This window comes from Cetorhinus maximus, chromosome 17, assembly GCF_964194155.1.
Source record: "Cetorhinus maximus chromosome 17, sCetMax3.hap1.1, whole genome shotgun sequence".
Lineage (NCBI taxonomy): Eukaryota > Metazoa > Chordata > Chondrichthyes > Lamniformes > Cetorhinidae > Cetorhinus > Cetorhinus maximus.
The window spans coordinates 3,347,295-3,373,394 of NC_135895.1; the positions used below are offsets into that span (position 1 = coordinate 3,347,295).

General features: G+C 41.8%; 2 protein-coding genes across 5 annotated transcripts in view; one reads left to right on the forward strand and one right to left on the reverse strand.

The window, feature by feature from the left end:
- The window catches only part of cryz (crystallin, zeta (quinone reductase)), a 1,066,321-nt gene that overhangs the window by 40,012 nt on the left and 1,000,209 nt on the right, over window positions 1-26,100 (reverse strand). For 2 of the 4 annotated variants that reach the window (XM_078560653.1, XM_078560655.1), the window contains exons 2-4: window positions 20,734-20,859; window positions 10,963-11,115; window positions 1,678-1,841 (exon numbers count right to left, since the gene is read on the reverse strand). In XM_078560653.1, the coding sequence (XP_078416779.1) occupies window positions 1,678-1,841; window positions 10,963-11,115; window positions 20,734-20,853 (437 nt within the window). In that variant the 5' untranslated portion in view covers window positions 20,854-20,859. Of the gene's footprint in view, window positions 1-1,677; window positions 1,842-10,962; window positions 11,116-20,733; window positions 20,860-21,031; window positions 21,053-24,151; window positions 24,250-26,100 lie in introns of those variants that run through there. The other 2 variants (XM_078560654.1, XM_078560652.1) reach the window with 2 other exon arrangements.
- Window positions 25,120-26,100, forward strand: part of tyw3 (tRNA-yW synthesizing protein 3 homolog (S. cerevisiae)) — a 25,931-nt gene continuing 24,950 nt past the window's right edge. Inside the window, exon 1 of the mRNA XM_078560659.1 lies at window positions 25,120-26,064. Within this exon, the coding sequence (XP_078416785.1) occupies window positions 25,900-26,064 (165 nt within the window). The 5' untranslated portion in view covers window positions 25,120-25,899. The remainder of the gene's footprint in view (window positions 26,065-26,100) is intronic.

Below are 26,100 nucleotides of genomic sequence, written 5' to 3' on the forward strand. Positions count from 1 at the left end.
GGGGAAATCCAGAACAATGGGATAGACCTTAAAACTAGAGCTCTGCCATTCTGGGGGTAATGTTAGGAAGCACTTCTTCACATAAAGACTCGTGGAAATCTGGAACTCTCCTCAAAAAACTTTTGAGGCTGGGGCGGGGGTCAATTGAAAATTTCAAAACTGAGGTTGATAGATTTTTGTTGGGTAATGGAACTAAGGATTACAGAACCAAGGCGAAAAATGGAGATCAGCCATGATCTAATTGAATGGTGGAACAGGCACAAGAGGCAGAATGGCCTCTTCTGGTTCCCATGTTCTTAATCCGCCACAGGATTTCTTGTCTTAAATAATGACATGTCAAATTCTCTCTGTTTGTTCATTCATTTGATGGAACACATACAACGGATAATAAAACAGTAAGGTAATCGAAGGCATAAACAGACTGCATATTATTGACTTCAAAATTTGAAGTTCCAGTTAAAGTGTTTACTATGCCTGAGCCACACAAGTGACAGCTCCCATTAAGACTTCGGGCTGATTCTGTAAGGGTTTATTTTGAAGCATTTACAGGTAAAACATTTTGTAATTATGAACTCTCATTAGTATGTGCCATCATCACCTGGACTGATATTCATCATCTGAAGGAGTTGGAGAGGAATATTCCTGTGTATTTTGCTCTTATTGGCCTTGGGTTTTCTATGTTCTTTTACCTTAGGAGGATACATGGCTGCGAGGGGTAGGAAGGGTCAAGTCGTGATGTTCCAGCCATCAGCTGCAGGCAGGTTTTATGGTAGCAGCAAATCGTACGTTGCCTGCTAATTTTATGTTTATAAATGTTGGGTGGAGGGCTGTGACTGACTGTCCATCTCAAGTAGGGTTTTGTAACCTGGTAACATTCTTTTCTTTTGTAACTTGTTTTTTAGTTGATTACCGGACAAGTAGAGGTCTATATTTTTCTTATATTGCTGCACTCCATTGTTTATTTTCCATAAATGATACGGAAATTGAAAACAACTAGAGTCTGATTGTTAAGGTATACAAACAGGTAAAGGCATCACAACTCCTGCAATGCTGTGTCATCTCTCATGTTATGGTCGATATAATTATAGGGCATTGGTGAGAATATACCTGGAATACTGTGTGTAGTTCTGGTCTCTTTACCTAAGGAAGGACATACTTGTCCTAAAGGGAGTTCACCAAAGATTGGTTCCTAGGACAAGGAGATTGTCCTCTGAGTAGAGATTGAGTGGACAAGGTGTATATTTCCTAGCATTTAGAAGACTGGGAGGTGACCCGATTGAAACATATAAAATTCTTAAGGGGCTTGACAGGGTAGATGTTGAGAAAATGTTTCCCCTGATTGGGGAATCTAGAACATGGGATCACATCTCAGAATAAAGAGCCAGCCAATTAGGACTGAGATGAGGAGAAATTTCTTTACTCAGAGGGTTGTGAATCTTTGGAATTCTCTAACTCAGGGAGCTCTGGATGCTCAGTCATTGAGTATATTCAAATCAGAGGTCGATAGATTTTTGGGTACTAAGGGAATTAAAAGAGTTATGGGGAGATTGTGGGAAGGGTGGGGTTGAGGTAGAAGATCAACCATGATCTTGTTAAATGATGGAGCAGGCTCGAAGTACCAAACGGCCTACTCCTTCTCCTATTTCTTATGTTGTTATAGATTCATGGTTGTCTTACTTGTGCATGAGTGCTCGGTATGCAGTGAAGTAAGGAATTCCAATAGCCGATCCCTCCTTGTAGCTAAGATGTTCTGGCAACGGATAAACATTGTCATCTGAAGCAACTGTATACTCCGCATATCCACCAGTGATGGCTCCACATGTAAAAACACGGTCCCCTTTCTCTCTCGGAACAAGAAGGGCAGATTTATTCACAAGCGTTTCATTTTAAATCTGTTTAAAATGTTAAAAACTTTCCAATTTACTGATAGTAGAACATACCAAAAACATTTTATAATACATTAAAAATGTCAAGCCTGTGTGCACTACTCATCAACCTTTCTTCACTATAAATTCCTCTGTCAGAATGGAAACTGCCTATGTAAACTTGTCACGCTGTAATCACACCATCTACTAGTGGTGGTGCTGAACCACCTGCAGTTTTGTGTCTCCCAGCTTCTGATCTTTTACAGAAAATCCAATGCTCCAACCAACTCTGCTTCCTAATCTCAAGTTTTGTGATGCAACTATAAATATTATGAATTTATATTAATATTATTTATTAATTTTTAATAATTACAACGAAAGATGGAAAATGGCAAACTGAATTACATTTACATACCCTGGTTCAATTATCCATTGTTCTTTTACCCTCATTTACCCAAGACTCTACTTAATCTTAACTCCCCACATGCAATGGATGATATAATATGAAAAGGTCATATGCTGCAATAAATTTCATTGCAACAGAAGATGCAAAATACATGATTCTGAAGGAAAGTGTTAGAAAGAGCATCCAGCAATCTGAACTTGTATGGAAGACATTAGAAAACTAATTTTTATTGAGTCAGATGTGTTTTTATTGAGAAATCAATGTAAAGATAGCATTGCAGCAGTGTTACTGGACTATTAATCCAGAAGCCTGGACTAATGATCTGGAGATACAAGTTCAAATCCCATCAGGGCAGCTGAATTTAAATTCCACAGTTTCCATGGTGCATTAGCCTGGGCCTACATACAAACAAGAAGCAGGAGTAGACCATTCAGCCCCTCGAGCCTGCTCCGCCATTTAAAAAAATCATAGCTGATCTGATAGTTATCTGAAATCTGCATCCCACCTACCAACGATAACCTATCACCCCTTGCTTACCAAGAATCTATCCACTTCTGCCTTAAAAATATTCAAAGACTCTGCTTCCACCACCTTTTCAGGAAGAGAGTTCCAAAGACTCACGACCCTCTGCGTGAAAAAAATTTCGCCTCATCTCTGTTTTAAATGGGCAACCCCTTATTTTTAAACAGTGATCCCTAGTTCTAGATTCTCCCAGGATTATTTGTCTGGTGACCTTACCACCATGCCTCCCCTATGTTTGAGGTTGTCATGAAGCTATTAATGTATATAATATTATTGGAAAATATTTTTCTTTTAAAATAGAGGTTTAGTCTGTGGGTGTGTCTTAATTGGATTAAAGCCAGCTAGTCTGGGTCCTTTGACGTGTACTAGTTTTGAGATGTAAACAGAGAAGTAGAGGTGCATTTGATTTTGTTCTATAGAGCATTCAAGAAGTGGGGTGAAATCTGGCACCTAGCTAGCAAAGACTAAGCAATGTTTATATTACTAATCAAATTGGTACGATGAAATGGTTTTTATTGTTAGAAGAGGTGGCGTTCAAAGAGGCTGGTGTTACAATGAGAATTTACATTCAATGAGATGTGCTGGATAAAACCGATAGCAGTTTTTGTGCGTGCAGGGCAGAGGCAATGTAAGATCAAAGCAGCTGTAAGCCTTCAGCTGTCTCCACAGGAACAAAAGTGAAAAGAACCTAATTTTGAATTCATAAGATGAAAATGCTTTGCTTGGTGTCTGGTTAAACCTATGGGCGTTGTTGCCTTAATGGATATTAGTTTAGGAATTTGTTAAAAGTTATGATAGTAGTACTTTACAGCCATGTACATGTGTTTAATGTGTTGTAACTTTAAAAAATGTTTCACTTAGTTTAATATAAAACCTCTCGAGAACAGGTGGTTTGATTCCTGAATACACAGCTGCATCTCAAACATACCACTTAAAAATATAGGTTATGACAGTTGTTTAAAGTTTGCCTCTGGGATTTTTAAATAACTCAGCTTTACCAACTGCGGTGTCGTAACAATTGGGGGCTCTTGCCAGAGTAATAATATTTCTAATTCCTTGATTGGTTTAGAATTGGTGAATCTTAAGGTAATGAGTACGAGAAGCACTTTGAATCCAGGAGTTGGTGAAGTATTTTAGAAGTGGTGAGACTGCAAGATGGCTTTGGCAATTACTAAGACTTGTCTGGGAGTAGAAGAGATAACTCTGATTGGAGAAAATAACTAAAAGTAAGTTAACAGAATTGGCAGATAAATTAAAATTGGGGTTACCTGAGGGTGCTAGGAAATCAGATATAATTAAAAGTACAGCACAGCATCTACAGTTGGTAGTGAAACCTGACACTAGTGAGTTACAGCTGGAGGTAGTGAGACTTCAGTTGCAAATGAAAAAGCTTTAATTAGAAGCAAAGGACAGAGAAATGGCTTTTAAAAGGGAATTAGAAATTGTGAAGATTGAGAAGGAGGAAAGAGAAAAAGAGAGAGCGAGAATTCCAACTGAAAATGTTGGCAGTTAAAAAAGAGATGCCAGTAGGTGAGAAAGGATTTATCTCTAGAGTAGAACCCAGTGGAAAGATGTTTAAATTTGTACAAACTCTTCTAAAGTTTGAGGAAAAAGATATTGAAGCATTCTTTATTTCATTTGAGAAGCTAGATAAACAGATGAAATGGCCACAGGAAAACTGGATGTTATCATTACAGTTTAAGTTGTTAGGCAGGGCACACAAGGTATATGCTTCACTATTAGAAGAAATGTTGGTGAATTACGATGTGGTGAAAAGGGCTATTTTGAGTGCATATGAGTTGGTTCCTGAAGCATACAGGCAGAAATTTAGGAGTATGAGTAAACAGCCTGGGAAAACTTATAAAGAGTTTGAAAGAGTAAAACAAAGTAATTTTGACTGGTGGACACAGGTGTTAAAAATAGAAACAACCAATGCAGCTCTTAGGGAGGAAATTCTTTTGGAAGAATTTAAAGATTCAATCCCTTCGGTAGTGAGAACTCACGTGGAGAAACAAGAGGATTGATTCTGTAAGACAAACAGCAGAGATAGCTGATTATGAGTTAGTTCACAGCGGTAAACATTTTTTTTGTCACCCTTTAAATTGGAAAAGGGTAAAAAGTGGGAAGGGAAGTAGTCAGGGAAGAGGAGTCGTCGCTGAAAGTTGCCAGGGTGTTTTTGTTCAGAATAAAAAGGTGTTGAAGGTACAAGTGACATTCGAAAATTGAGGGGTTTTCATTGTATTAAAGTGGCGCACATGAAGTCAGTGTGTTGGAGATTGCAAGAAAAATCTGTTGGAATTGTTGGGGAACAGAAAAGCGCTGGAAGTAAAAGTACTGTGGGTTCTGAGGTTCAGGCACAGGAGAAACCAGTGGTTTGTGTACAGGCGAAACAGGGAGAATCGATGAATGGTGAAGAAGTGGGAATGTGTTCACAGTTTACTCAAGAGAATTCTGAGAAGCAAGTTGCAGAAATGTTTAAAGATTTTGTATGTGAAGGGAAAGTCTTTCTATGTGTATAGGGTGGCGTAGGTAAAGATGTTAAAATTTTAAGAGACACAGGGGCTAGTCAATCCTTACTGTTGTGGGATATTGATATTTGTTGTTCAAAGGGAATATTGCAGAAGATAGTAATAAGTGGGGTTCATGGAGATGCTAAATCTATTCCGTTGTGGAAGGTAAATTTAAAGAGCAAATGGAAGACGGGTGAGATTATGGTTGGAGTGGTGGAAAAATTGCTCATTGCAGGGGTTCGATTTATTCTGGGTAATGATATAACTATAGCGCAAATGTGGGTGATGCCTATGGTAGTTGAGCAGCCCGCAGAACTGTTTTCAACAGAGGTTATTTTTTAGCCAGGATTATACACAGGATTGGGATACAGGAATTCAATTTTTGTTATTTGCTATTAGAGACACTCCTAAAGCATTGACTGGTTTTAGCCCTTTTGAACGAATTTATAGTCATGAGGTAAGGGGACCACTGAAATTGATTCATGAGAAATTGGTGGTTAAAATTCAGAAACTATTCTCCTGGATTACGTATCAAATTTCAGGGCATGTGAGTTGGCTAGGGAACATTTAAAGATATCACAGCAAATGATGAAAGCGAAAGCAGATAAGAAAGCTAAAACTCGCAGTTTTGTTTCTGGAGAGAAAGTACTAGTTTTGTTACCAGTATTAAGTGATTCATTAAATGCAAGATTAAGTGAGCCTTAAAGGATTGAAAAGAAGTTGAGTGAAGTAAATTATTTAATAAATACTCCAGATAGAAGAAAGAAGCAGAGGGTGTGTCATGTAAGTATGCTTTAAAAGTACTCTGACAGGGAAGAGGAACAAACAGAGGTATTAGAGATGGTGGATGATGAAAACGAGGTAGAAATGCAGGACTCTGAAATTGATTTTCCTCTAAATAAATTGGATAATGAAGGGGTGCTTGAAAATTTAAATGAAATATTGAGTTACCTTCCAAGCAACTGTCAAAGTGATTTGGAAAAGCTATTGCAGTCACACAAACCTATCTGTGGAAGTAGGCTGGGAAGGACAAATTTAGCTATACATGATGTATGTACAGAAATATCATCTTCAATAAGGCAACAACCTAATAGATTAAACCCGACTAAGTTGTCACAAGTACAAAATGAAATAGATTTTGCGCTTCAAAATGATATCATTGAGTCTAGTTGCAGTAACTGGACTTCGCCTATTGTACTGGTACTGAAACCAGATGGAACACAAAGACTATGTGTGGATTATCAAAAGATGAATGTGATGACAAAAGCAGATTCATATCCTATATCATGGTTGGAAGATTGCATTGAGAAAGTGGAACAATCGAAATTCATCACAAAGATTGATTTGCTAAAAGGATATTGGCAGGTACCGTTGTCGGACAGAGCAAAGGAGGTATCAGTTTTTGTAACACCAAGTGGACTACATCACAGAATCACATAGTGCAGAAGAGGCCCTTCAGCCCATCGAGTCTGCACCGACACATGAGAAACACCTGACCTACCTACCTAATCCCATTTACCAGCACTTGGCCCTCAGTTTAAAGTCATGCCATTTGGTATGAAGAATGCACCTGCGACATTTCAAAGACTGACAACTAAAGTAATTGCAGGTCTAAGTAATTGTGCTGTTTATATTGATGATCAAATCGTTTTCAGTCAGATGTGGGAGGAGCGTTTACAGCATCTGGAAGAATTATTTACTCGACTACAAGAAGCTAATTTGGTCATGAACTTGGCTAAAAGTGAATTTGCAAAAGCGCAAGTTACATATCTAGGCCACACCCTTGGACATGGTAAGGTGGCTTCGAGAGATGAGAAGGTCAAGCAATCGTGGATTTCCCAGTGCCTACAAAAGAATGAGAAGTGGCCGGGTGGTTAATAGTGAGGTTGAGTGTCTTGGGCTACAGGAAGATATAGACAGGATGGTCAAATGGGAGGATAAGTGGCAGATGGAATTTAACCCTGAAAAGTGTGAGGTGATACACTTTGGAAGGAGTAATTTGACAAGGAAGTATTCAATGAATGGCATGACACTAGGAAGTTCGGAGGAACAAAGAGACCTTGGCGTGTGTGCCCATAGATCTCTGAAGGCGGAGGGGCATGTTAGTGGGGTGGTGAAAAAGGCATATGGGACACTTACCTTTATCAATCGAGGCATAGATTACAAAAGTAGGGAGGTCATGTTGGAGTTGTATAGAACCTTGGTGAGAATCACAGCTGGAGTACTGTGTGCAGTTCTGGTCGCCACATTATAGGAAGGATGTGATTGCACTGGAGCGGGTACAGAGGAGATTCACCAGGATGTTGCCTGGGATGAAACATTTAAGTTATGAAGAGAGGTTGGATAGGCCTGGGTTGTTTTCGTTGGAGCAGAGAAGACTGAGGGGCGACCTGATCGGGGTGTACAAGATTATATGGGGCATGGACAGGGTGGATAGGGAGCAGCTATGCCCCTTATTTAAAGCGTCAGTCACAAGGGGACATAAGTTCAAGGTGAGGGGCAGGAGGTTTAGGGGGATGTGAGGAAAAACTTTTTTACCCAGAAGGTGGTGACAGTCTGGAATGCACTGCCTGGGAGGGTGGTGGAGGTGGGTTGCCTCACATCCTTTAAAAAGTACCTGGGTGAGCACTTGGCACATCATAACATTCAAGGCTATGGGCCAAGTGCTGGTAAATGGGATTAGGTAGGTAGGTCAGGTGTTTCTCACATGTCAGTGCAGACTCGATGGGCCGAAGGGCCTCTTCCGCACTGTGTGATTCTGTTATTCTGGGCATGAGTGGGCTTTATTGGAAATTTGTACCAAATTTTGGCCAAGTGGTTGCTCCACTGACTGAACTATTAAAAAGAAACAAGAAATTTCAATGGACACTGGAGTGTCAGAAGCCATTCGATAATTTGAAAACTATATTAACTATGACACCAGTTTTGGCATTACCCAATTATGCCAAGCAATTTAAACTGGCCTTTGATGCAACCAAAAAGGCATTGGGGCTGTACTGTTACAAGAAGATGACACTAGAATTGAAAAACCAATAGCATTTTTAAATTTATGTTGCAAGCAATTCATCAGAAACAATTGTTTATACAGACCATAACCCTTTGATGTTTTTGGACAAATTTTGAGACAAAAGTGCAAGGCTTTTCAGATGGAGTCTATTATTACAACCATTTAATCTACGGATTATACATATTGCTGAAAGAGAAAATCTGTTTGCAGATGTGTTATCAAGAGTTTGAGTTTGAAGCTTAAAGGAAAATGGGACATTTAAAAAAAAACCTAGGCACTGAACTGGAGTGATTTCTGTTGATACCAAGGACTTGTGTATATATATTGTTATGTTAATAGTGTATTAAGTATAGGAGATAGTGTGAGATGGGTTATTAAATTAAGCCAACTTTTAGAATTATGACAGCTCACTTATAGACAGGGAAGGGGATGTCACAAAGCTATTAATGTATATAATATTATTAGAAAATATTTTTCTTTTAATCTGTGGGTGTGTCTTAATTGGACTAAAGCCAGCTAGTCTGGGTGCTTTGATGTGTACTAGTTTTGAGATATAAACAGAGAAGAAGAGGTGCATTTGCATTTTGTTCAATAGAGCATTCAAGAAGTGGGGTGAAATCTGGCACCCAGCTAGCAGAGACCAAGCAATGTTTATATTGTCAATAAAATTGGTACTATGAAAGGGGTTTTAATGTTAGAAGAGGTGGAGTTCAAAGACGTTGGTGATGCAATGAGAATTTACATTCAATGAGATGTGCTGGATATAATCGATAGCAGTTTTCATGTGTGCAGGACAGAGGCAATGTAAGATCAAAGCAGTTGTAAGTCTACAACTGTCTCCACAGGAACCAAAGTAAAAGGAACCTCATTTTGAATTTGTAAGGTGAAAATGCTTTGCCTGATGTCTGGTTAAACCTATGGTTTCTGTTGCCTTAATGGATATTAGTTTGGGAATTTGTTAAAAGTTATGATAGTAATAAATTTGCATACATGTATGTGTGTTTAATGTGTTGTAACTTAATAAAAAGTTTCGTTTAGTTTAATATAAAACCTCTCGAGAACAAGTGGTCTGATTCCTGAATTTAGAGTTGCATCTCAAACATACCACTTAAAAATATAGGTTATGAAAGTTGTTTAAAAGTTTCCCTCTGGGATTTTTAAATAACTCAGCTTTACCAATTGTGGTGTCATAACAGAAGTGCTATATAAATGCAAGTTGTTGTTCATAGTGTTAGGAAATGGAGGTAGCTTAAGTAAGTTAGGTTTGTATTTGTGGGTGTTAGGAATGAGTTTAACTTTAATGTTTAAGTTTGATTTGTGTTTCTGTATGTGTGTGTTAAGAAGAGTACAAGTTGAGTTTTAGTTTCACTTTAAAAGGTGCCTGCATTTCTAATGAGAGTTTTACAATTGTTGCAGTTAAGCTAAAGAAACAAGAGTAGAGAAACTGGGCTGTTGCCTAGCAACAGGGGTCCAGAGATGCAGGTCCCTTGCACAGACACACAGAAGAAACTAGAAACAGCAGTTTGATTTGAAAGCTGTTTGAGTTCAGTTGTTTTGAGGACAGCTGCCAGGAAAGACTGGAAAAGGGGATAGATAGCAAGTCCCAAGCTAAAGAAAAAGTTCCCAAATCCAGGGGAGTGGAACAGGAAAAAGTCCAAAGCAGACCTTCTAATCAAAGGAAGGACAGGAAACTAGGAAAAGGTCCTGTTAAGTGAAGTTAAGAGTGAGGGGCAGAGAAAGGCTCCAGGCTTCAAGTTTAAAGCTTCAAGCTTAAAGAGATAAAGGCTTGAGAAGTCAGAAGGTCCAAAGAGACAAGTGAAGGTGTGTAACTCTGCTATGGGCATATGAAGCAGTGGTGTACTATTAACGGCTGAGTCAGTGAGAGAGAGTGTATGGAAGAAAGCTTGAATGCATGTGGTGACCCAGGGAAGAGGAACATCAGAAGGAAAGTTCGAAACCCTGGAGTGAACCCTTGAGGAAGGCATTTGAGAGAAAGTGTTGATTTGGAAGAAGATTCTAATGCGAGTTCTTAGAGTGGAGATTGGAAACCCTCGTGTTAAAGACGGAGTTCAGAGAGACTGGTTGGCTCATGGTGTGACAAGCACCTGGGGGAGTTGAGGAGAGATCCATAGCATCTGGCTGAGGTGGCAACTGTCGCTTGGTTTCAGAGTGTGGTGTTTCTGACCACAGGTCACGATTGGTTTATAGAGACTGTGTACTTACTCTGGACAATAGAGTATAAGATAGCTTTTGTAACTTGTGTTATCCTTACAAATCTGTATATATCTGTAACAATATAGTTGTGCGTGAAGGAGTATTGTAATGTAGTTCATCTTTTCTTGTTTAATAAATGTTTATTCTTTTGTTGAAAGTTCATTAGCTGATTCCTGTGACTCTGTTCAGTAGCCCCTTTCTACATATCTAAACAAACAAATAAAAGTTAGAATCTATCAAGCTGGGTTCCACCCTGGGATCAGGCTTGTCCAGTGGTAACCTCAGCTGGGGATCATAAAAATAGCGAGTTCAGAGTTGTTAACAGAAAAAAATATGTTTGCCACAAAAGAGACAGCAAACAATTTTAAAATATAATTTCAAGACAATTTTTGGGGCGGGGAAGCCATTTTAAGATCATCACAAAATTCAACAAATTACCTTAAATTTATTGACATATTGTCCCACTTGTTCGACGATTCCCGCTACATCACTTCCAGGTGTCCAGGGCAAGGATGGCTTCCGAGCATAGGATCCGGAACGCATGTAAGTTTCAACTGGATTTACACCACAAGCATGGACTCTGATTAGAACCTAAGAGGGCAAAGAGCATCCTTAGTCTTCAAAAAAGAAAAAGGTCAAAATTCTGCTGACCTCAGTCCATTCTAAGCCAGCCCCAACAGATAGTTAGTCCTTCAATAAACCAACAAATGGAGATCCAGACTGTGGGGAACTTTATATTTTTTCTTTTGAAATCTACATCTAAGCCCTTCTGAAAGTTCCTTCCGAATAGTTTATATTTACTTGTTCTTGAGAATAAGAGGCAAAATAGAAAGGGCACATAGAGAATAGGAAGTGAAGAGATTTCTTAGTCAGTTGGTACCAGTTGCAAATTATTAGGACTCGTGGCTTCAAGTTGGTTCAAACTGTTGCCCAGCAGCTTTGGGTCAGGTATTTTGCAACCTTTTGCACCTTCTGCACTGCACCTTCAGGTCAGCTAGGATAAGAACAGAATAAATAGGAGCAGGAGTAGGCCATACGAGCCCTCAACCCTGCTCCATCATTCAATAAGATCATGGCTGATCTACCTCAATTCCACTTTGCTGCTCTATCTTTTGATTTGCTGATTGAGTTAAACAGTTTCAGGTCATGACCCCACTTGGGAGTCGTCCTGTGAGCATTTTCAATTCTACACCAATTTCGATTACCCGTCTGGGACTCCCTCTCCACTAAAATGGATAATCAGGCTTTCACCCTAATCAAGAAAAAAATGTTTAGAACAGTAATGTGAATCAGTTCTTCTCCCATGACTAATGAAATCCATAAGTTTATGCTAAGACCAATAGATTCTTGCACAGTGGCTCTAGGCCAAGAATTGAGTCTGTTTTCTGAAGGTTTAGTAATTAAGTGCCTCAAAATACAACAAAAGTTATAATCTTAGCTCAAAACCATTGCCTTGTAAAGCAAAAGATTATCTTGTACATCCTGGCATTACTGATACTTAAAGAGATAAATGAGTTTTTAATGTTGCCCATCACATGGAGCAATGGGGATGAAATTGTTGTCGTCAGTCCCTCAAAATGAGGATGACGTCTGCCAGGCTTCATTTGTGTGTCCCCAGGTGACTCAGCTGGCCAATCCTGGAGCCACAGGTCTTTGGGCAGGGAGGACAAGAATTGTTGTGAGGAAGGGGGTTCTCTCAAACTAGGGTTCTGCTCTCTCTCTCTCCTTCTGCTCTTGTCACTTCTCCGCAGCAGAGTTTATGTGCTCAATTTCTGACTGTTGCGGTTTGTTGGATGAGGCGCCGCCACGTGATATGGTATGTGGCATGTTCCTCCCACACACCGATGTCAATTTGTCTCCTTTAAATGAGGCCTTCAGAGTGTCCTTAAAACATTTTTTCTGTCCTGCTTGAGATCAGGTGCCATCCTTATGTTGTAGAAGGTGGATCTGCTTCAGAAGCTGATTATTTGCCATGTGGATAGTGTCCGGAACAGCAGAGCTGATTTCACATGGTCAGGGTTGCTATGATGGAGGAATTGACTTCACTGAGGATGCTGCAGTTTTTCACCCATCTTCCCACTTGACTTTGAGTATCTTGCAGAAATTCTCCAGCGTCCGGAGATCCAAGTCACACATGCTATTTAGAAGGATGGTAATAACAACAGCGCAATAAAACCTTTGTCCTCTTGTGAAGATCACTGTTATTGAAGCCTTGGTTGCACAATTTTTGGAAAGCTGCACTGGCACAGCTGATTCTGTGCTGGATCAGGTAGCTGCTGAGGTATGAGAATTGGTCAATGATTTCTAAAGTCTCCCCATCAATAACATTGGATGGAGGTGCAGGTGCTTGCCCAGGGGAGGGCTGGTGGAGGAGTTTGGTCTTACTGACATTGAGTGAAAGACCAACCCTTTTGTATGCAGAGTTAAAGAAATTGTGGGTGGTCTGAATGTCGCTTGCACTGTGGACGACAATTGCACAGTCGTTGGCATATTGTAAGCCGTGGATATGCTGGAGGATCATCTTAGTCTTAGAATGACAGAATAGTTATAGCACTGAAGGAGGCCATTTGGCCTGTCATGTCTGTGCTGGCTCTCTGAAGGAGTGGCACTCCCCTGCCTTTTCCCTGTAGCCCTGCAAATTTTTCCTTTTCAGATAATGATCTAATTCTCTTTCGAATGCCTCAATTGAACCTGCTTCTGCCACTCTCAGGCAGTGCATTCCAGATCCTAACTGTGCATTGCATGAAAAAAAATTTCATCATTCCTTTGATTCTTTTGCCAATTACCTTAAATCTGTGCCCTCTGGTTCTCAATCCTTCCACCAAAGGGAACAGTTTCTCCCCATCTACTCTGTCCAGACACCTCATGATTTTGAACACCTCTATCAAATCTCCTCACAGCCTTCTCTTCTCCAAAGAGAACAGTTCCACCTTTTCCAATCTGTCTACATAACTGAAGTTCCTCATCCCTGAACAATTCTTGTAAATCTTTTCAGCACCCTCTCTAATGCCTTCACATCCTTCCTAAAATGTGGTGCCCAGAACTGGATGCAATACTCCAACTGATTTTATACAAAGTCAAGTATAGGATATCTTGGGGTTTATCAATAGGGGCACAGAGTACCAAAGCAACTCATGTTAGATTTCCTTGCTTTTGTACTCTATGCCCTATTGATAAACCCCAAGATACCCTATACTTTATTAACCTCTCCTGCTACTTTCAATGATTTAGGCACATATACCCCTGAATCCCCTTCACAATTGTACCTTTTATTTTATATTGTCTCTCCATGTTCTTACTACCAAAAGCAATCACTTCACACTTCTCTGCAATGAATTCATCTGCCACTTGTCTGCCCATTCCACTATGTCCTTTTGAAGTTCTACACCATCCTCCTCATGGTTCACAATAGTTTTGAGTTTAGTATCATCCTCATATTTTGAAATTATGCCCTGTTCACCAAGATCTAGGTCATTAATACACATTAGCTTTGTCAGAGGGAGGTCATGCCTAACAAATTTGATTAAATTTTTTGAGGAGGTGATCAGGTGTGTAGATGAGGGTAGTGCAGTTGATGTAGTTTATATGGATTTCAGCAAAGCCTTTGACAAGGTCCCACATGGGAGACTTATAAAGAAGGCAAAGGCACATGGGATACAGGGTAATTTGATAAGGTGGATTCAAAATTGGCTTAGCTGTAGGAGGCAGAGGGTGATGACAGAAGGATGCTTTATTGACTGGAAGCCAGTATCCAGTGGCGTACCACAGGGATCTGTGCTCGGTCCCCTATTATTTGTCATTTATATAAACGACATAGATGACTATGTGGGGGTAGGATTAGTAAGTTTGCGGATGACACAAAGATTGGCCGGGTGATTAACAGTGAGGTTGAATGTCTTGGGCTACAGGAAGATATAGACAGGATGGTCAAATGGGCAGATAAGTGGCAGATGAAATTTAACCCTGAAAAGTGTGAGGTGATACACTTTCGAAGAAGTAATTTGACAAGGAAGTATTCAATGAATGGCATGGCACTAGGAAGTTCTGAGGAACAAAGGGACCTTGGCGTGTGTGTCCATAGATCTCTGAAGGCGGAGAGGCATGTTAGTGGGGTGGTGAAAAAGGCATATGGGACACTTGCCTTTATCAATCGAGGCATAGATTACAAAAGTAGGGAGGTCATGTTGGAGTTGTATAGAACCTTGGTGAGGCCACAGCTGGAGTACTGTGTGCAGTTCTGGTCGCCACATTATAGGAAGGATGTGATTGCACTGGAGGGGGTGCAGAGGAGATTCACCAGGATGCTGCCTGGGATGAAACATTTAAGTTATGAAGAGAGGTTGGATAGACTTGGGTTGTTTTCATTGGAGCAGAGGAGACTGAGGGGCAACCTGATCGAGGTGTACAAGATTATGAGGGGCATGGACAGGGTGGATAGGGAGCAGCTGTTCCCCTTAGTTGAAGGGTCAGTCACAAGGGGACATAAGTTCAAGGTGAGGGGCAGGAGGTTTAGGGGGGGATGTGAGGAAAAACTTTTTTACCCAGAGGGTGGTGATGGTCTGGAATGCACTGCCTGACAGGGTGGTGGAGGCGGGTTGCCTCACATCCTTTAAAAAGTACCTGGATGAGCACTTGGCACGTCATAACATTCAAGGCTATGGGCCAAGTGCTGGTAAATGGGATTAGGTAGGTAGGTCAGGTGTTTCTCAGGTGCAGACTCGATGGGCCGAAGGGCCTTTTCTGCGCTGTGATTCTGTGATTAGGAAAAGCAGGGGTCCTAACACCTACTGCTGGGGAACTCCACTATAAACTTTCCACCAGTCCGAAAACCAACTGTTCATCACTACTCTTTGTTCCCTATCACTCAGCCAATTTCATATTCATGTGGCTATTGTCCCTTTTATTCTATGAGCTCTAACTTTGCTCACATATCTGTTGTGTGGCACTTTATCAATTGCCTTTTGGAAGCCCAAGTACACCACATTAACATTATTACCCTCATCAACCCTCTCTGTGACCTCTTCAAAAAACTCAAGTATTCGTTAAAAAATATTACCTTTAACAAATCTGTGCTGACTTTCCTTAATTAACCACATTTTCCATAATGATGATTAATTTTAACCCGAGTTATCATTTCCAGAAGCTTCCACACCACTGAGATTGAACTGACTGGCCTGTTGCTGCTGCGTTTACCTTTACACCCTTTTTTGAACAAGGGTGTAATATTTACAATTCTCCAGTCCTCCGGCACCAACCCTGAGTCTAAAGAAGACTGGGAAATTGTGGCCAGTGCCTCTCGAATTTCCACTCTCACTTCCCTCTGTACCCTTGGATGCATCTCATTTGGTCCTGGTGCCTTATCAACTTTAAGATAGCCTATCCAATACCTCCTCCTTATCAATTTTAAACCCTTCAAGTGTCTGAACTATCTCCACCTCATCTTTCGCCATGACCTGGGCAGCATCTTCTTCCCTGGCACAGAAAGATACAAAGTATTTCATTTTCGAAGGAGGGTTATTTGACTTGTAACGTTACCTCTTGTTTCTCTCTATATAGATGCTGCCAGACCTGCAGAGTTTTTCCAGAAATTTCTGCTTTTATTTCAGATTTTCAGCACCTGCAGTATTTTGCTTTTATTCAGTTAATACTGGAGCCATGCCCCCTGCCTCCATGAGCTAATCAACTTTGTGGCTCCTTTTACCATTCTTTTACTATTTATGTGCCTATAGAAGATGTTTGGATTCCCTTTTGCATTCGCTGTCTCCTCCAATACTCTCTTTTTGCTTTTCCTATTTGCTTCTCAATTCCTCTCTGAACCTTCTATGTTTGGCCTGGTTCTCAACTGAAGTTGGCTTTCCCCAGTTAATTCTTCTTACACTGAATTGTTCCTTGTCCTTTCCCATAGTCGACCTTATGATACAGTGATCACTGTCCCCTAAGTGTTCCCCTACTGACACTAGATCCAGTTGGTCCACTGCATTTGCAAGAACCAGATCCAACATTGCCTCCTTTCTTGCTGGACACGAAACATACTGTTAAAAAAGATTCTCCTGCACTCTAGAGTCTTAGGACTCTAATAACTCCTACCCCTCTCTGTCTTTACACTAATACCATCCCAGTCTATGTTCAGATAATTAAAGTCCCCCATTATAACTACACTATAATTCTTGTACCTCTCTTTAATTTTCTTGCAAATTTGTTCTTCTACATCTTTTCCACTAGTTGGCAGTCTACAGACTACACCGAGCAATGTAATTGACCTTCTTTGTTCCTTAGCTCGAGCCAAATAGATTCTGTCCTTGAACCCTCTGGGACGTCCTCTTTCTCCAGCACTGCAATGTTCTCCTTAATGAATACCGCTATCCCTCCTCTCCTTCCCTTTTCTATCTTTCCTGAACACCTTGTATCTAGGAATATTTAACACCCAGTCCTGCCCTTCTTTGAGCCAGGTCTCTAGCCAAGTGGCCATCTGTGGCTGCAACTCAACAATCTTATTTAACACACAACAATGTGGTTGACTCTTAAATGCCCTTTGAACAAGGGCAATTAGGGGTGGGCAATAAATGCTGGCCTAGACAGTGATGCCCACATCCCATGAACGAATTCACATACATGCAATGTAACCCTAATTTAGACTTTATTACTTTCCCTCTAACGCGAACCTACCTAATACTTTATTATTTCCTACTCTAGTACTATCTGTATCTCCCAATATTCTGTGCTCCTTGGTATTCCTCGCCGATATTATCTCCTTTTTCCCACACCCCGACCAAGTTATCTTAAAAACACTCCAATTGCACCAGCAAATCACTCAACAAGAGAAATGGTCCCATCTCTGTTTAGGTGCAAACCGTCCAGATTCCATCTCCCCATGAGCCAGTTCCAGTGTCCCAAGAATATAAAGCCCTCCCTCCTGCACCATCTCTCCAGCCATGCATTCATCTTTTTACTCACTTATGCATGGTACTGAGAGTAATCTAAAGATTACCACTTTTGAGAACCTGTTTACTAATTTCCTACCTAGCTCCCTAAATACTGACTGCTGGACCACATCCCTCTTTCTACCTATGTCATTGGTATCAATGTGGACCATAGCCGCTGGCTGTTCACCACCCCCTCCCCGGAGGAGGGGCGTTCAGTCAATGACATCTTTGACTTGGCACCAGTGAGGCTGCACAGAATCATAGAATCCTACAGCACAGAAGGTGGCCATTTGAAAGAGCTATCCAATTAGTCCCACTCCCCCTACTCTTGCCCCATAACCCTGAAGATTTCTCCCCTTCAAGTATTTATCCAATTCCCTTTTGAAAGTTATTACTGAATCTGCTTCCACCACCCTTTCAGGCAGCGCCTTCCAGATCACAACAACTCAAATTGTAAACAAAATTTCCTCATTCCCCTTCTGATTCTTTTACCAATTCTCTTCAATCTGTATCCCTCTGGTTACTGACCCTCCTGCCTCTGGAGACAGTTTCTCCTTATTTTATTCTTATTTATTATCAAAATCCCTCAAAACCAGTTGGGAAACAAGGCATTTGTTTAAAATATAAAATGAGCCTCTGAGATTGTGTTTGCACAAACTGTGGGGTATTGTTCAGCAACACGGTTCAAATACAATATTGCTTTAAATAGTTTTAAGGAACTAAATTGCACCTTTACAATAGAAGCTGCATTGGTAACATTGCCACCATAACTGGACCCACCAATTCACAGCTGGTGCGATTAATTAAATAAAAATGAAGCGATTAAATTGACCAGATTGAAAAGCTACAAAACTGCTACTGGGTTTTGAGTCGCTACCGCAAGTAAACCATCTCAGATTCACATCTTTGGATGCAGAAATGCAAGTCTGTTCCCCTAACTATCGAATCTCCTATCACTATTGCACTTCTAGTCTTCTTCTTGCCCTCCCCCTCCCCCACCACCCTGTACAGCTCAGCTCACCCCGCACTCCTCAGACAAACCATCACTTTCATCAGTAACTCAGAACTAAATACTGATTGGAGAGGGAGATGCACTCAGGGAACTCCTGCACTACCTGTCTATTTCTTCTCAACTGCCTGGTGGTCACCCATTCCCTCTCTCCCTGCATACTCTTAAGCTGCAGGGCAGCCACATCTATAAACGCACTATTCGCAAAGCTCTCACTCTTGTGGACATGCCGCAGTGACGCCAGCTGCTGCTCAAGCTCCAAAGCCCGGAGCTCAAGTTGTTGCAGCTGACGATGCTTCCTGCACATATGGTTATCCAGGAAATGTCCTGGAGTCCGTACATGGAACAGGATGTGCACTCCAGGGTCAGAGCAGCCTTGCTATTCCTCTATCTATTTGATAATAGCCTTGGTTACCAGCCTATTGAGGCTGAAAAGCTTCCCATTGAGTCGAAACTCAATCATGACCCCTTGTGAGACTTAGTCATGACCAAGCTAAGGTAGATGGTGAAAAGAATTGGCTCAATCACACAGTCTTGCTTAATGCCCATCTGGATACGAAAGGGCACAGTCTCCAATCCATTACAAAGGACAGTTGCTTTCATACCATCATGCAACAGATGCAGGATAGTAACAGACTTTTCTAGACATCCAAGTCTCTAGGAGGACTTTCCAATGGGCTTTGCAGTTCATGGAGGCAAAAACCTTTGGAGTATCAATAAAGGCCATGTGTGTTGTTCCAGACACTTGGATTTATCGAGCGACAAACCTCAATAGTTTTCAGAAATTGATTTATCACCCTTCTTGAAAGGTAAAACAATGATGCCGTTGCAGAAGTCAGAGGTAATACCTCTTCCCAGATTTTTGAGACTTTGAGCGAGAATTCATGACCACCAACTTTATAGCTCTCTGCAGGAATGTTGTGCGGACCACACGCCTTGTTATTCTTGATCACTGGGGGGGTAATGGGGGTGAAATAATTCAATGTTGGCATAAACTGTCAGGATCAAACATTCCCACCTCGTGTGAAGCATGGTCTCAAGACAAGATCTTGACTACTTCCCCCAAACTCAAAACCACCAGCAACTCTTCTTCCTCCTCCCAACTCATTCATTGGATTACGTAGGATGCACAGCACAGGAACATGCTTCACTCGAATCTCCTCACATCTTTACTCATCTAAATTTACCATTATAACCATCTATTCCCTTCTCCCTCAAATGTTTAGCTAACTTACCCTTAAATGCATCTATGCTATTCACTTCAACACTCCCTGTGGTAGCGATTTCCACTCATTCTGAGTGAAGAAGTTTCTTCTGAATTCCTGACTGGATTTCTTGGTGACCATCTTATATTGATGACCTCTAGTTATGCCCTTTCCCACAAATGGAAACATCTTCTTTACATCTACACTATCTATCAGTAATTTTGACATCTTCTATCCTGTTACCCAAGAGCTTTCCTCTTTTGCAGAACAATGTATTCTGTCTTTTCTGATTAAAACTTCTCAGTTCTGGTATCATCTTTGGGGGAGATGGTGGGGGAGACGGTGGTGTCGGGTAATATCAATGGACTAGTAATCCAGAGGCACAGACTTACGCTCTTTGGACACGGGTTCAAGTCCCACCATGGCAACTGGTCAAATTTAAACTCAACTGATAAATCTGGAATTAAAAACTAGTCTCTGTAATTGTGTCTATGAAACCATTGTCAATTGTTGTAAAAATCCATCTGGTTCACTAAAGTCCTTTAGAGAAGGGAATCTGCCGTCCTTACCTGGTCTGGCCTACATGTGACTCCAGACCCACAGTAATGTGGTCGACTCTTAACTGCCCTCTAAAATGTTGTGGCAAGCCAATCAACTGAAGGGCAATTAGGGATGGACAACAAATGCTAACCTTGTCAGCAATGCCCACATCCCATGAAAGAATAAAGAAATAAAAAGCACTTCTATACCTTCTCCAGTGTCTCAATATCCTTTTTATAATATGGAACTGAACACAGTACTGAGTGTGGTCTGACCGAGGTTCTATATAAAAGCTGCTCTGCACTTGAAGAGTTGGGTTGACATTGACCAAGCTTCATATGCTTAGGATCCTTTCAACTAAAAGAAACTGGATCGAGCTTTGTATTGCTTACCACTTCATAACCCAAATCTAATATGACCGATCAAACAAATCTGAATTTGAGCCTCAGTTCTAGGTCTGAAAGTAGCCCTGTTCGACTGTATCATTGAGGGCCCTTAACGTTATGTTACTCAGTAGACAGATGCATCTTACCTGATTTTCACTTGGGCTAGGTACAGGAATATCCGATTGTAACTTGAGCACTGCTGGCCCACCAAATTCAGATACTCGCACAGCCCGCATGAGGGATGCAGCTGATCTTCCAGAAGCCATGATGATCTAAAATTACATTAGTTATTGCATTAAAACCTCTCACACTCCTGTAAATCCCTGCAATACACACAATTTAATGTGTCTACCACGGCTCAGTGGATAAAAATGAGTTAGAAAGTTGTGGGTTGAAGTCCCAGTCAAAAGCACAAAATCTACAAGACGCACTTCAGAAACTCACCAAGGCTCTTTCGACAGCATCTTCCAAACCCACGACCACTACCATCTAGAAGGACAAGGGCAGATTGATAGGAACACAATCACCTGGAAGTTCCCCTCCAAGTCACTCACCATCCTGACTTGGAAATATATCGCCGTTCCTTCACTGTCGCTGGGTCAAAATCCTGGAACACCCTTCCTAACAGCACTGTGGGTGTACCTACACCACATGGACTGCAGCGGTTCAAGAAGGCAGCTCACCACCACCTTTTCAAGGGCAATTAGGGATGAGCAATAAATGCTGGCCCAGTCAGCGACACCCACATCCCGTGAATGAATAAAAAGAATTTAAAAATCTAGGCGAAAACTCCCAGTGCAGTGCAGTACTGAGGGTTTTGCTGCACTCATCTTTTGGATGAGATGTTAAACTGTGGTCCTGTCTGCCTTCTCAGGTAGACAGAAAATATCCCACAACACTATTTCAAAGAGCAGAGGGAGGTCTTTCTGGTATCTTGGTCAATATTCACCCTTCATTGAACATCACTACAACAGATTATCTGATCGATATTACACTGCTATTTCTGTGAGTTTGCTGTGTACAAATTGATTGCCCTGTTCCTAAAAGTACTTTATTGACTGTAAAATGCTTTGGAACATCCTGGGGTCATGAAAGGTTCTACAGAAGTGTAAGTCTTTTCACAAGTGCCTGTCTCTCAACCATCAATATCTTCCACATTTCCGAATTAAAATTGATTGAATAATACAACTTTTTGCAAGGCAGAAAAGAAAAATTGAAATGATCAGCAGGAGACTGTATGTTATGAGACAGGTGGAGATTACTCAAACTCAATCGCATTTGATGCTGATTCACGCAAGCAGCAGTCACTCAGTCAGTACCTGGAGTTGGATTCAAACTCAGGCTCCTGAGGCAAAATGTGCAGTGTTTCCAATTGTCAGTATGCAAGATGTTGATATCTTGAGCTTCTTGACTTTTATCATGATAATAAATAACTGACAGGGCCAGTTAACATAAAATCATAGTGAAGATCAGCATTGCATCTGGCAAATTATACATGGAACAGAGAGCCAGCAGAAGCAGTTGTTGCAGTTTGAAACACAAAGCCTGATTAATATCTATCAGACAGTCAGTTTGAGGGTTAAAAGAAAACTACTGCTGTATGTACTGCTTTGGGCGATAAAAGGATCACTTTGCCAGCACAACCAGTTAGAGTATGTAATAGGATTTACGTTTAGATTAATGTCCTGGAGTTTTGTGTTATTCCCCTCGGGTTTTTCTTCTTGGAAATTTACCAGAGTCCAAAAGAGAGCAAATTGTACCTGGTCACTGAAGGGCAGTGCCAAGGGAGTGCTGTACTGTTAGAGGGCAGTGCCAAGCGAGTGCTGTACTGTCAGAGGGGCAGTGCCAAGGGAGTGCTGCACTGTCAGAGGGGCAGTGCCAAGGGAGCATCACACTGCCGGAGAGGTAGTGCCGAGGGAGTGCTGCACTGTCGGAGGGGCACTACTGTGTCACTATATAGTTGCAGTTACCCTGTTTATTTTTGTCACCGTGGAGTGGGACCTGAACTTACAACATTCTGACTTGGTGGGAGTGCGACCCACTAAGCCACAGCTGACACATTTGAGTTTTCATTACCTACTTTTTTAAAGCACTATAGATTCAGGTTTATGATTTTAATCAAACTAAGGAAGGGTTTTAATGTTATTTCTTTCTTTTATTTTCTGGCTGTGCCATGCACTCAGGGTGACCAACTCTTAAGAAAAATATAAGGGACACTGAATCATGCGAATGAGCAAAGAGACCAAGCATGAGGCAACAAAGTGACTGGGGTGGAGGGGTGGGGAGTGGTGTAAGAGGGGAACGTCTTCCCTCCCACAGTGAGGAGCTATAGCATTTTTCACTGTGAAATGGTGCCATCTGATGCATTCTTATTCCCTATTTTCATTGAAAATAGATGCCGTCAAGACTTGAAAATATGTAAAAGATACCCTTGTCCCACACAAATTACTGCCTACATGATTTATTCATGCAACCTGGATTCATATGCTCACTTTAACTGTAATTTCACCTGTGAATTGAACTTGGACATTGTGTCCAGCTACCATTCAATGAAACTCAAATTTGGCGACTTTTTCATTAATATATAATTTGATGTACCATTTTGTATGATTCTAACAATTCCTGCCATAGCTGAACCCAATAAAAGCTTGATATAAACATGAAATCTTGCAGTAAATGTTCCTTTAATGTGATCTTTTGGATTTGTTAAACTTATAACTTTGACAGTGACAGTTTCAAAATATCTAGTCTCACAGTGAAATCACTTGTTAAGACACTTATCTTTTGACGCTACAGCCATACGGGATAGAGTTGCCACTCCAATAAGCGATAACTTTTCTGCCTCTGAAGAAGTTTTGGTGGGGAAAAATGCTTGGATCCTTTTCCCTTGACAAGCCATCGCCCTTATTTTCACCTTGTGTTGTTGTCCCGCAGCGTGCTGTTTCACATCATTCAGCCCACCATGGCTTATCGAGAAACATTTGGAACAGGTGGTGCAGTATGCTTCGTGCTTATTTCCAGTGTGGGATTTCAACCAGCAGTTATAGTCCTGATCCTGAAGCCACTGCTGTCTAAACACACACTGTCTTTTAATGGTTTTAGGTGTGGATGGCCCTGGAGAAGCCTGAGATTCAGAAGATCTTGAAATCGACTGAGGTGAGGCCATTTTGAGTTTGAGCCAAAGCTAGCAATTTGTGCATAGGACTGGGCCAGGCCCCCGAAGGATGATTGTGACTTGGGTAACTGATACCCGACTTGTCACAAGTGGCTGAGATAGCAGAGGGAGACCATTGTATTCCAAAATTTGTGAGATGCTCAACTCCTTGCATAAACTGCAGAATCTTCCTCCACTTCAAACAGTCAACTCAATGTGTCTAAAATGGCTGACGGCAAGAAATTATGCAAACAGACGTGTTGAGTTAGCTGGGAGATCCCTCAGCATCGTCAGAGTCAGTTCCTTAACTCTAGCTCTCTCTCCCCTCTCCGGTCCCGTCCCGATCACACCACTGCCTCTAGTACCCTGTTGGGTCAAGACACACCAGCACTCCCCCCACAAAGCCTCACCTCGTGTCGTCATCACACCTTCTCCTCATGCCGGGAATGCTAGGCCCTGATTGTCCACGCCCAAGTGACAATAGGAGACTCCCACATCGCCGCCTGAGAGACCAGAACTTTTCAGATTGTCAGGAGCACCAGACTTTGGGGCACAAATGGAAATACGTGAAACATATGAACAAGGAGCAGGTGTAGGCCATTCAGCCCCTCGAGCCTGCTCCGCCATTTAATAAGATCATGGCTGATCTGATAGTAATCTGAAATCGGCATCCCAACTGCCCCCGATAACCTATCACCCCCTTCCTTACCAAGAATCTATCCACCTCTGCCTTAAAAATATTCAAAGACTCTCTTTCCACCGCCTTTTCAGGAAGAGAGTTCCAAAGACTCACAATCCTCTGAGTGAAAAAATTATGCCTCATCTGAGTCTGAAATGAGCGACCCCTTATTTTTAAACCGTGACCCCCTAGTTCTAGATTCTCCCACAAGAGGAAACGTCCTCTCCACATTCTCCCTGTCAAGACCCCTCAGGATCTTATTTGTTTCAATCAAGTCGCCTCTTACTCTTCTAAACTCCAGCGGATACAAGCCCAGCCTGACCAACCCTTCCTCATAAGACAACCCGCCCCTATTCCAGGTATTAGTCTGGTAAACCTTCTCCGAACTGCTTCCAACGTGTTTACAAATGACGTCTTGGGGAAATTTCCTACAAATGTCAAAAGTACAAGACAATCCTGTTAAAAAAAGGACGGTTGGTCAACTTGACTAAGATCATTATTTCACCTCTCTTCTATTTTTCCTCAGTTCTGTTGAAGGGTCGTTCGGACTCGAAACGTTAACTGTGTTCCTCTCCGCCGATGCTGCCAGACCTGCTGAGTTTTTCCCAGGTATTTTTGTTTTTGTTTTGGATTTCCAGCACCCGCAGTTTTTTTTTTTGCTTTCATCTTTTTTTTTGCTTTCATCTTTTTTTTAATTTATTGGACTAAGATCACGTTCGGAGGCAGAGAATCTGACAGTACATTCAGCCCGTCGTGTCTGTGCTGGCCCTTTGGAAGAGCTCTCCAATTAGTCCCACTCGCCCCCCACCCCCTGCATCTTTCCCCGCAGTCCCGCAGATTCATCTTTTGCAGTTATTTATCCAATTCCTCTTTGAAAGTTATTATTGAATCTGCTTCCACCTCATAGATCCCAACAACTTGGTGTAAAATAAATTATCCTCATCTCCCCCCCCCGCCTCCCAGGCTCTTTCACTGATTCTCTTCAATCTGTGTCCCTCTGGTTACCGACCCTCCTGCCACTGGAAACAGTTTCTCCTTATTTACTCTATCCAAAACCATTTGGAAAACAATGCATTTGTTTAAAATATAAATTGAGCCTGAGAGTGTGTGTGTGTTTGAACAAACTGCAGGACGTGGCTGAGTGACATGGTTCAAACACAATATGACTTTAAACGGTTTTAAAGAGCTAAATTGCAGCAATAGAAGAGGAAGAGCATCGGTCTACATCGACACCGTAACCGGGCCCGCCAATTCACAGCGGCTCCGTTTTAACGAAATAAAAATAAAGCGAATAAATCGAGCAGATGGAAAAAATTGCAAACCTGCCGCTGGGGTTTTGAAGTCGGCACCGGAAGTAGCGGTCGCGCTCCGCCTGCTGCGCTGTTTGTCCTGCGGGGGGCGCCGTCACCCGGGCCTCTCGCGCCGCGGCCGTTAACGGTCGTTCCCCCCCCCACCCACCCCGCGAGCGAGCGAGCCGCCATGGAGCCGTTCCGCATGCGCAAAGAGCAGCGGCTGCGGCCCGGCACCGACCGCAGCCGGGCCGGCGGAGTGGACCCGGCCATCAGCGGCCTGGTGGACAGGCTGAACCTGTCGGAGCGGTACTGCAGCACCAGCTCCTGCTCAGGCCGAATACTGCTGCTGGGGGTGAGGGGTCGCCAGGGCGGGGAGGGGGTGATTGGC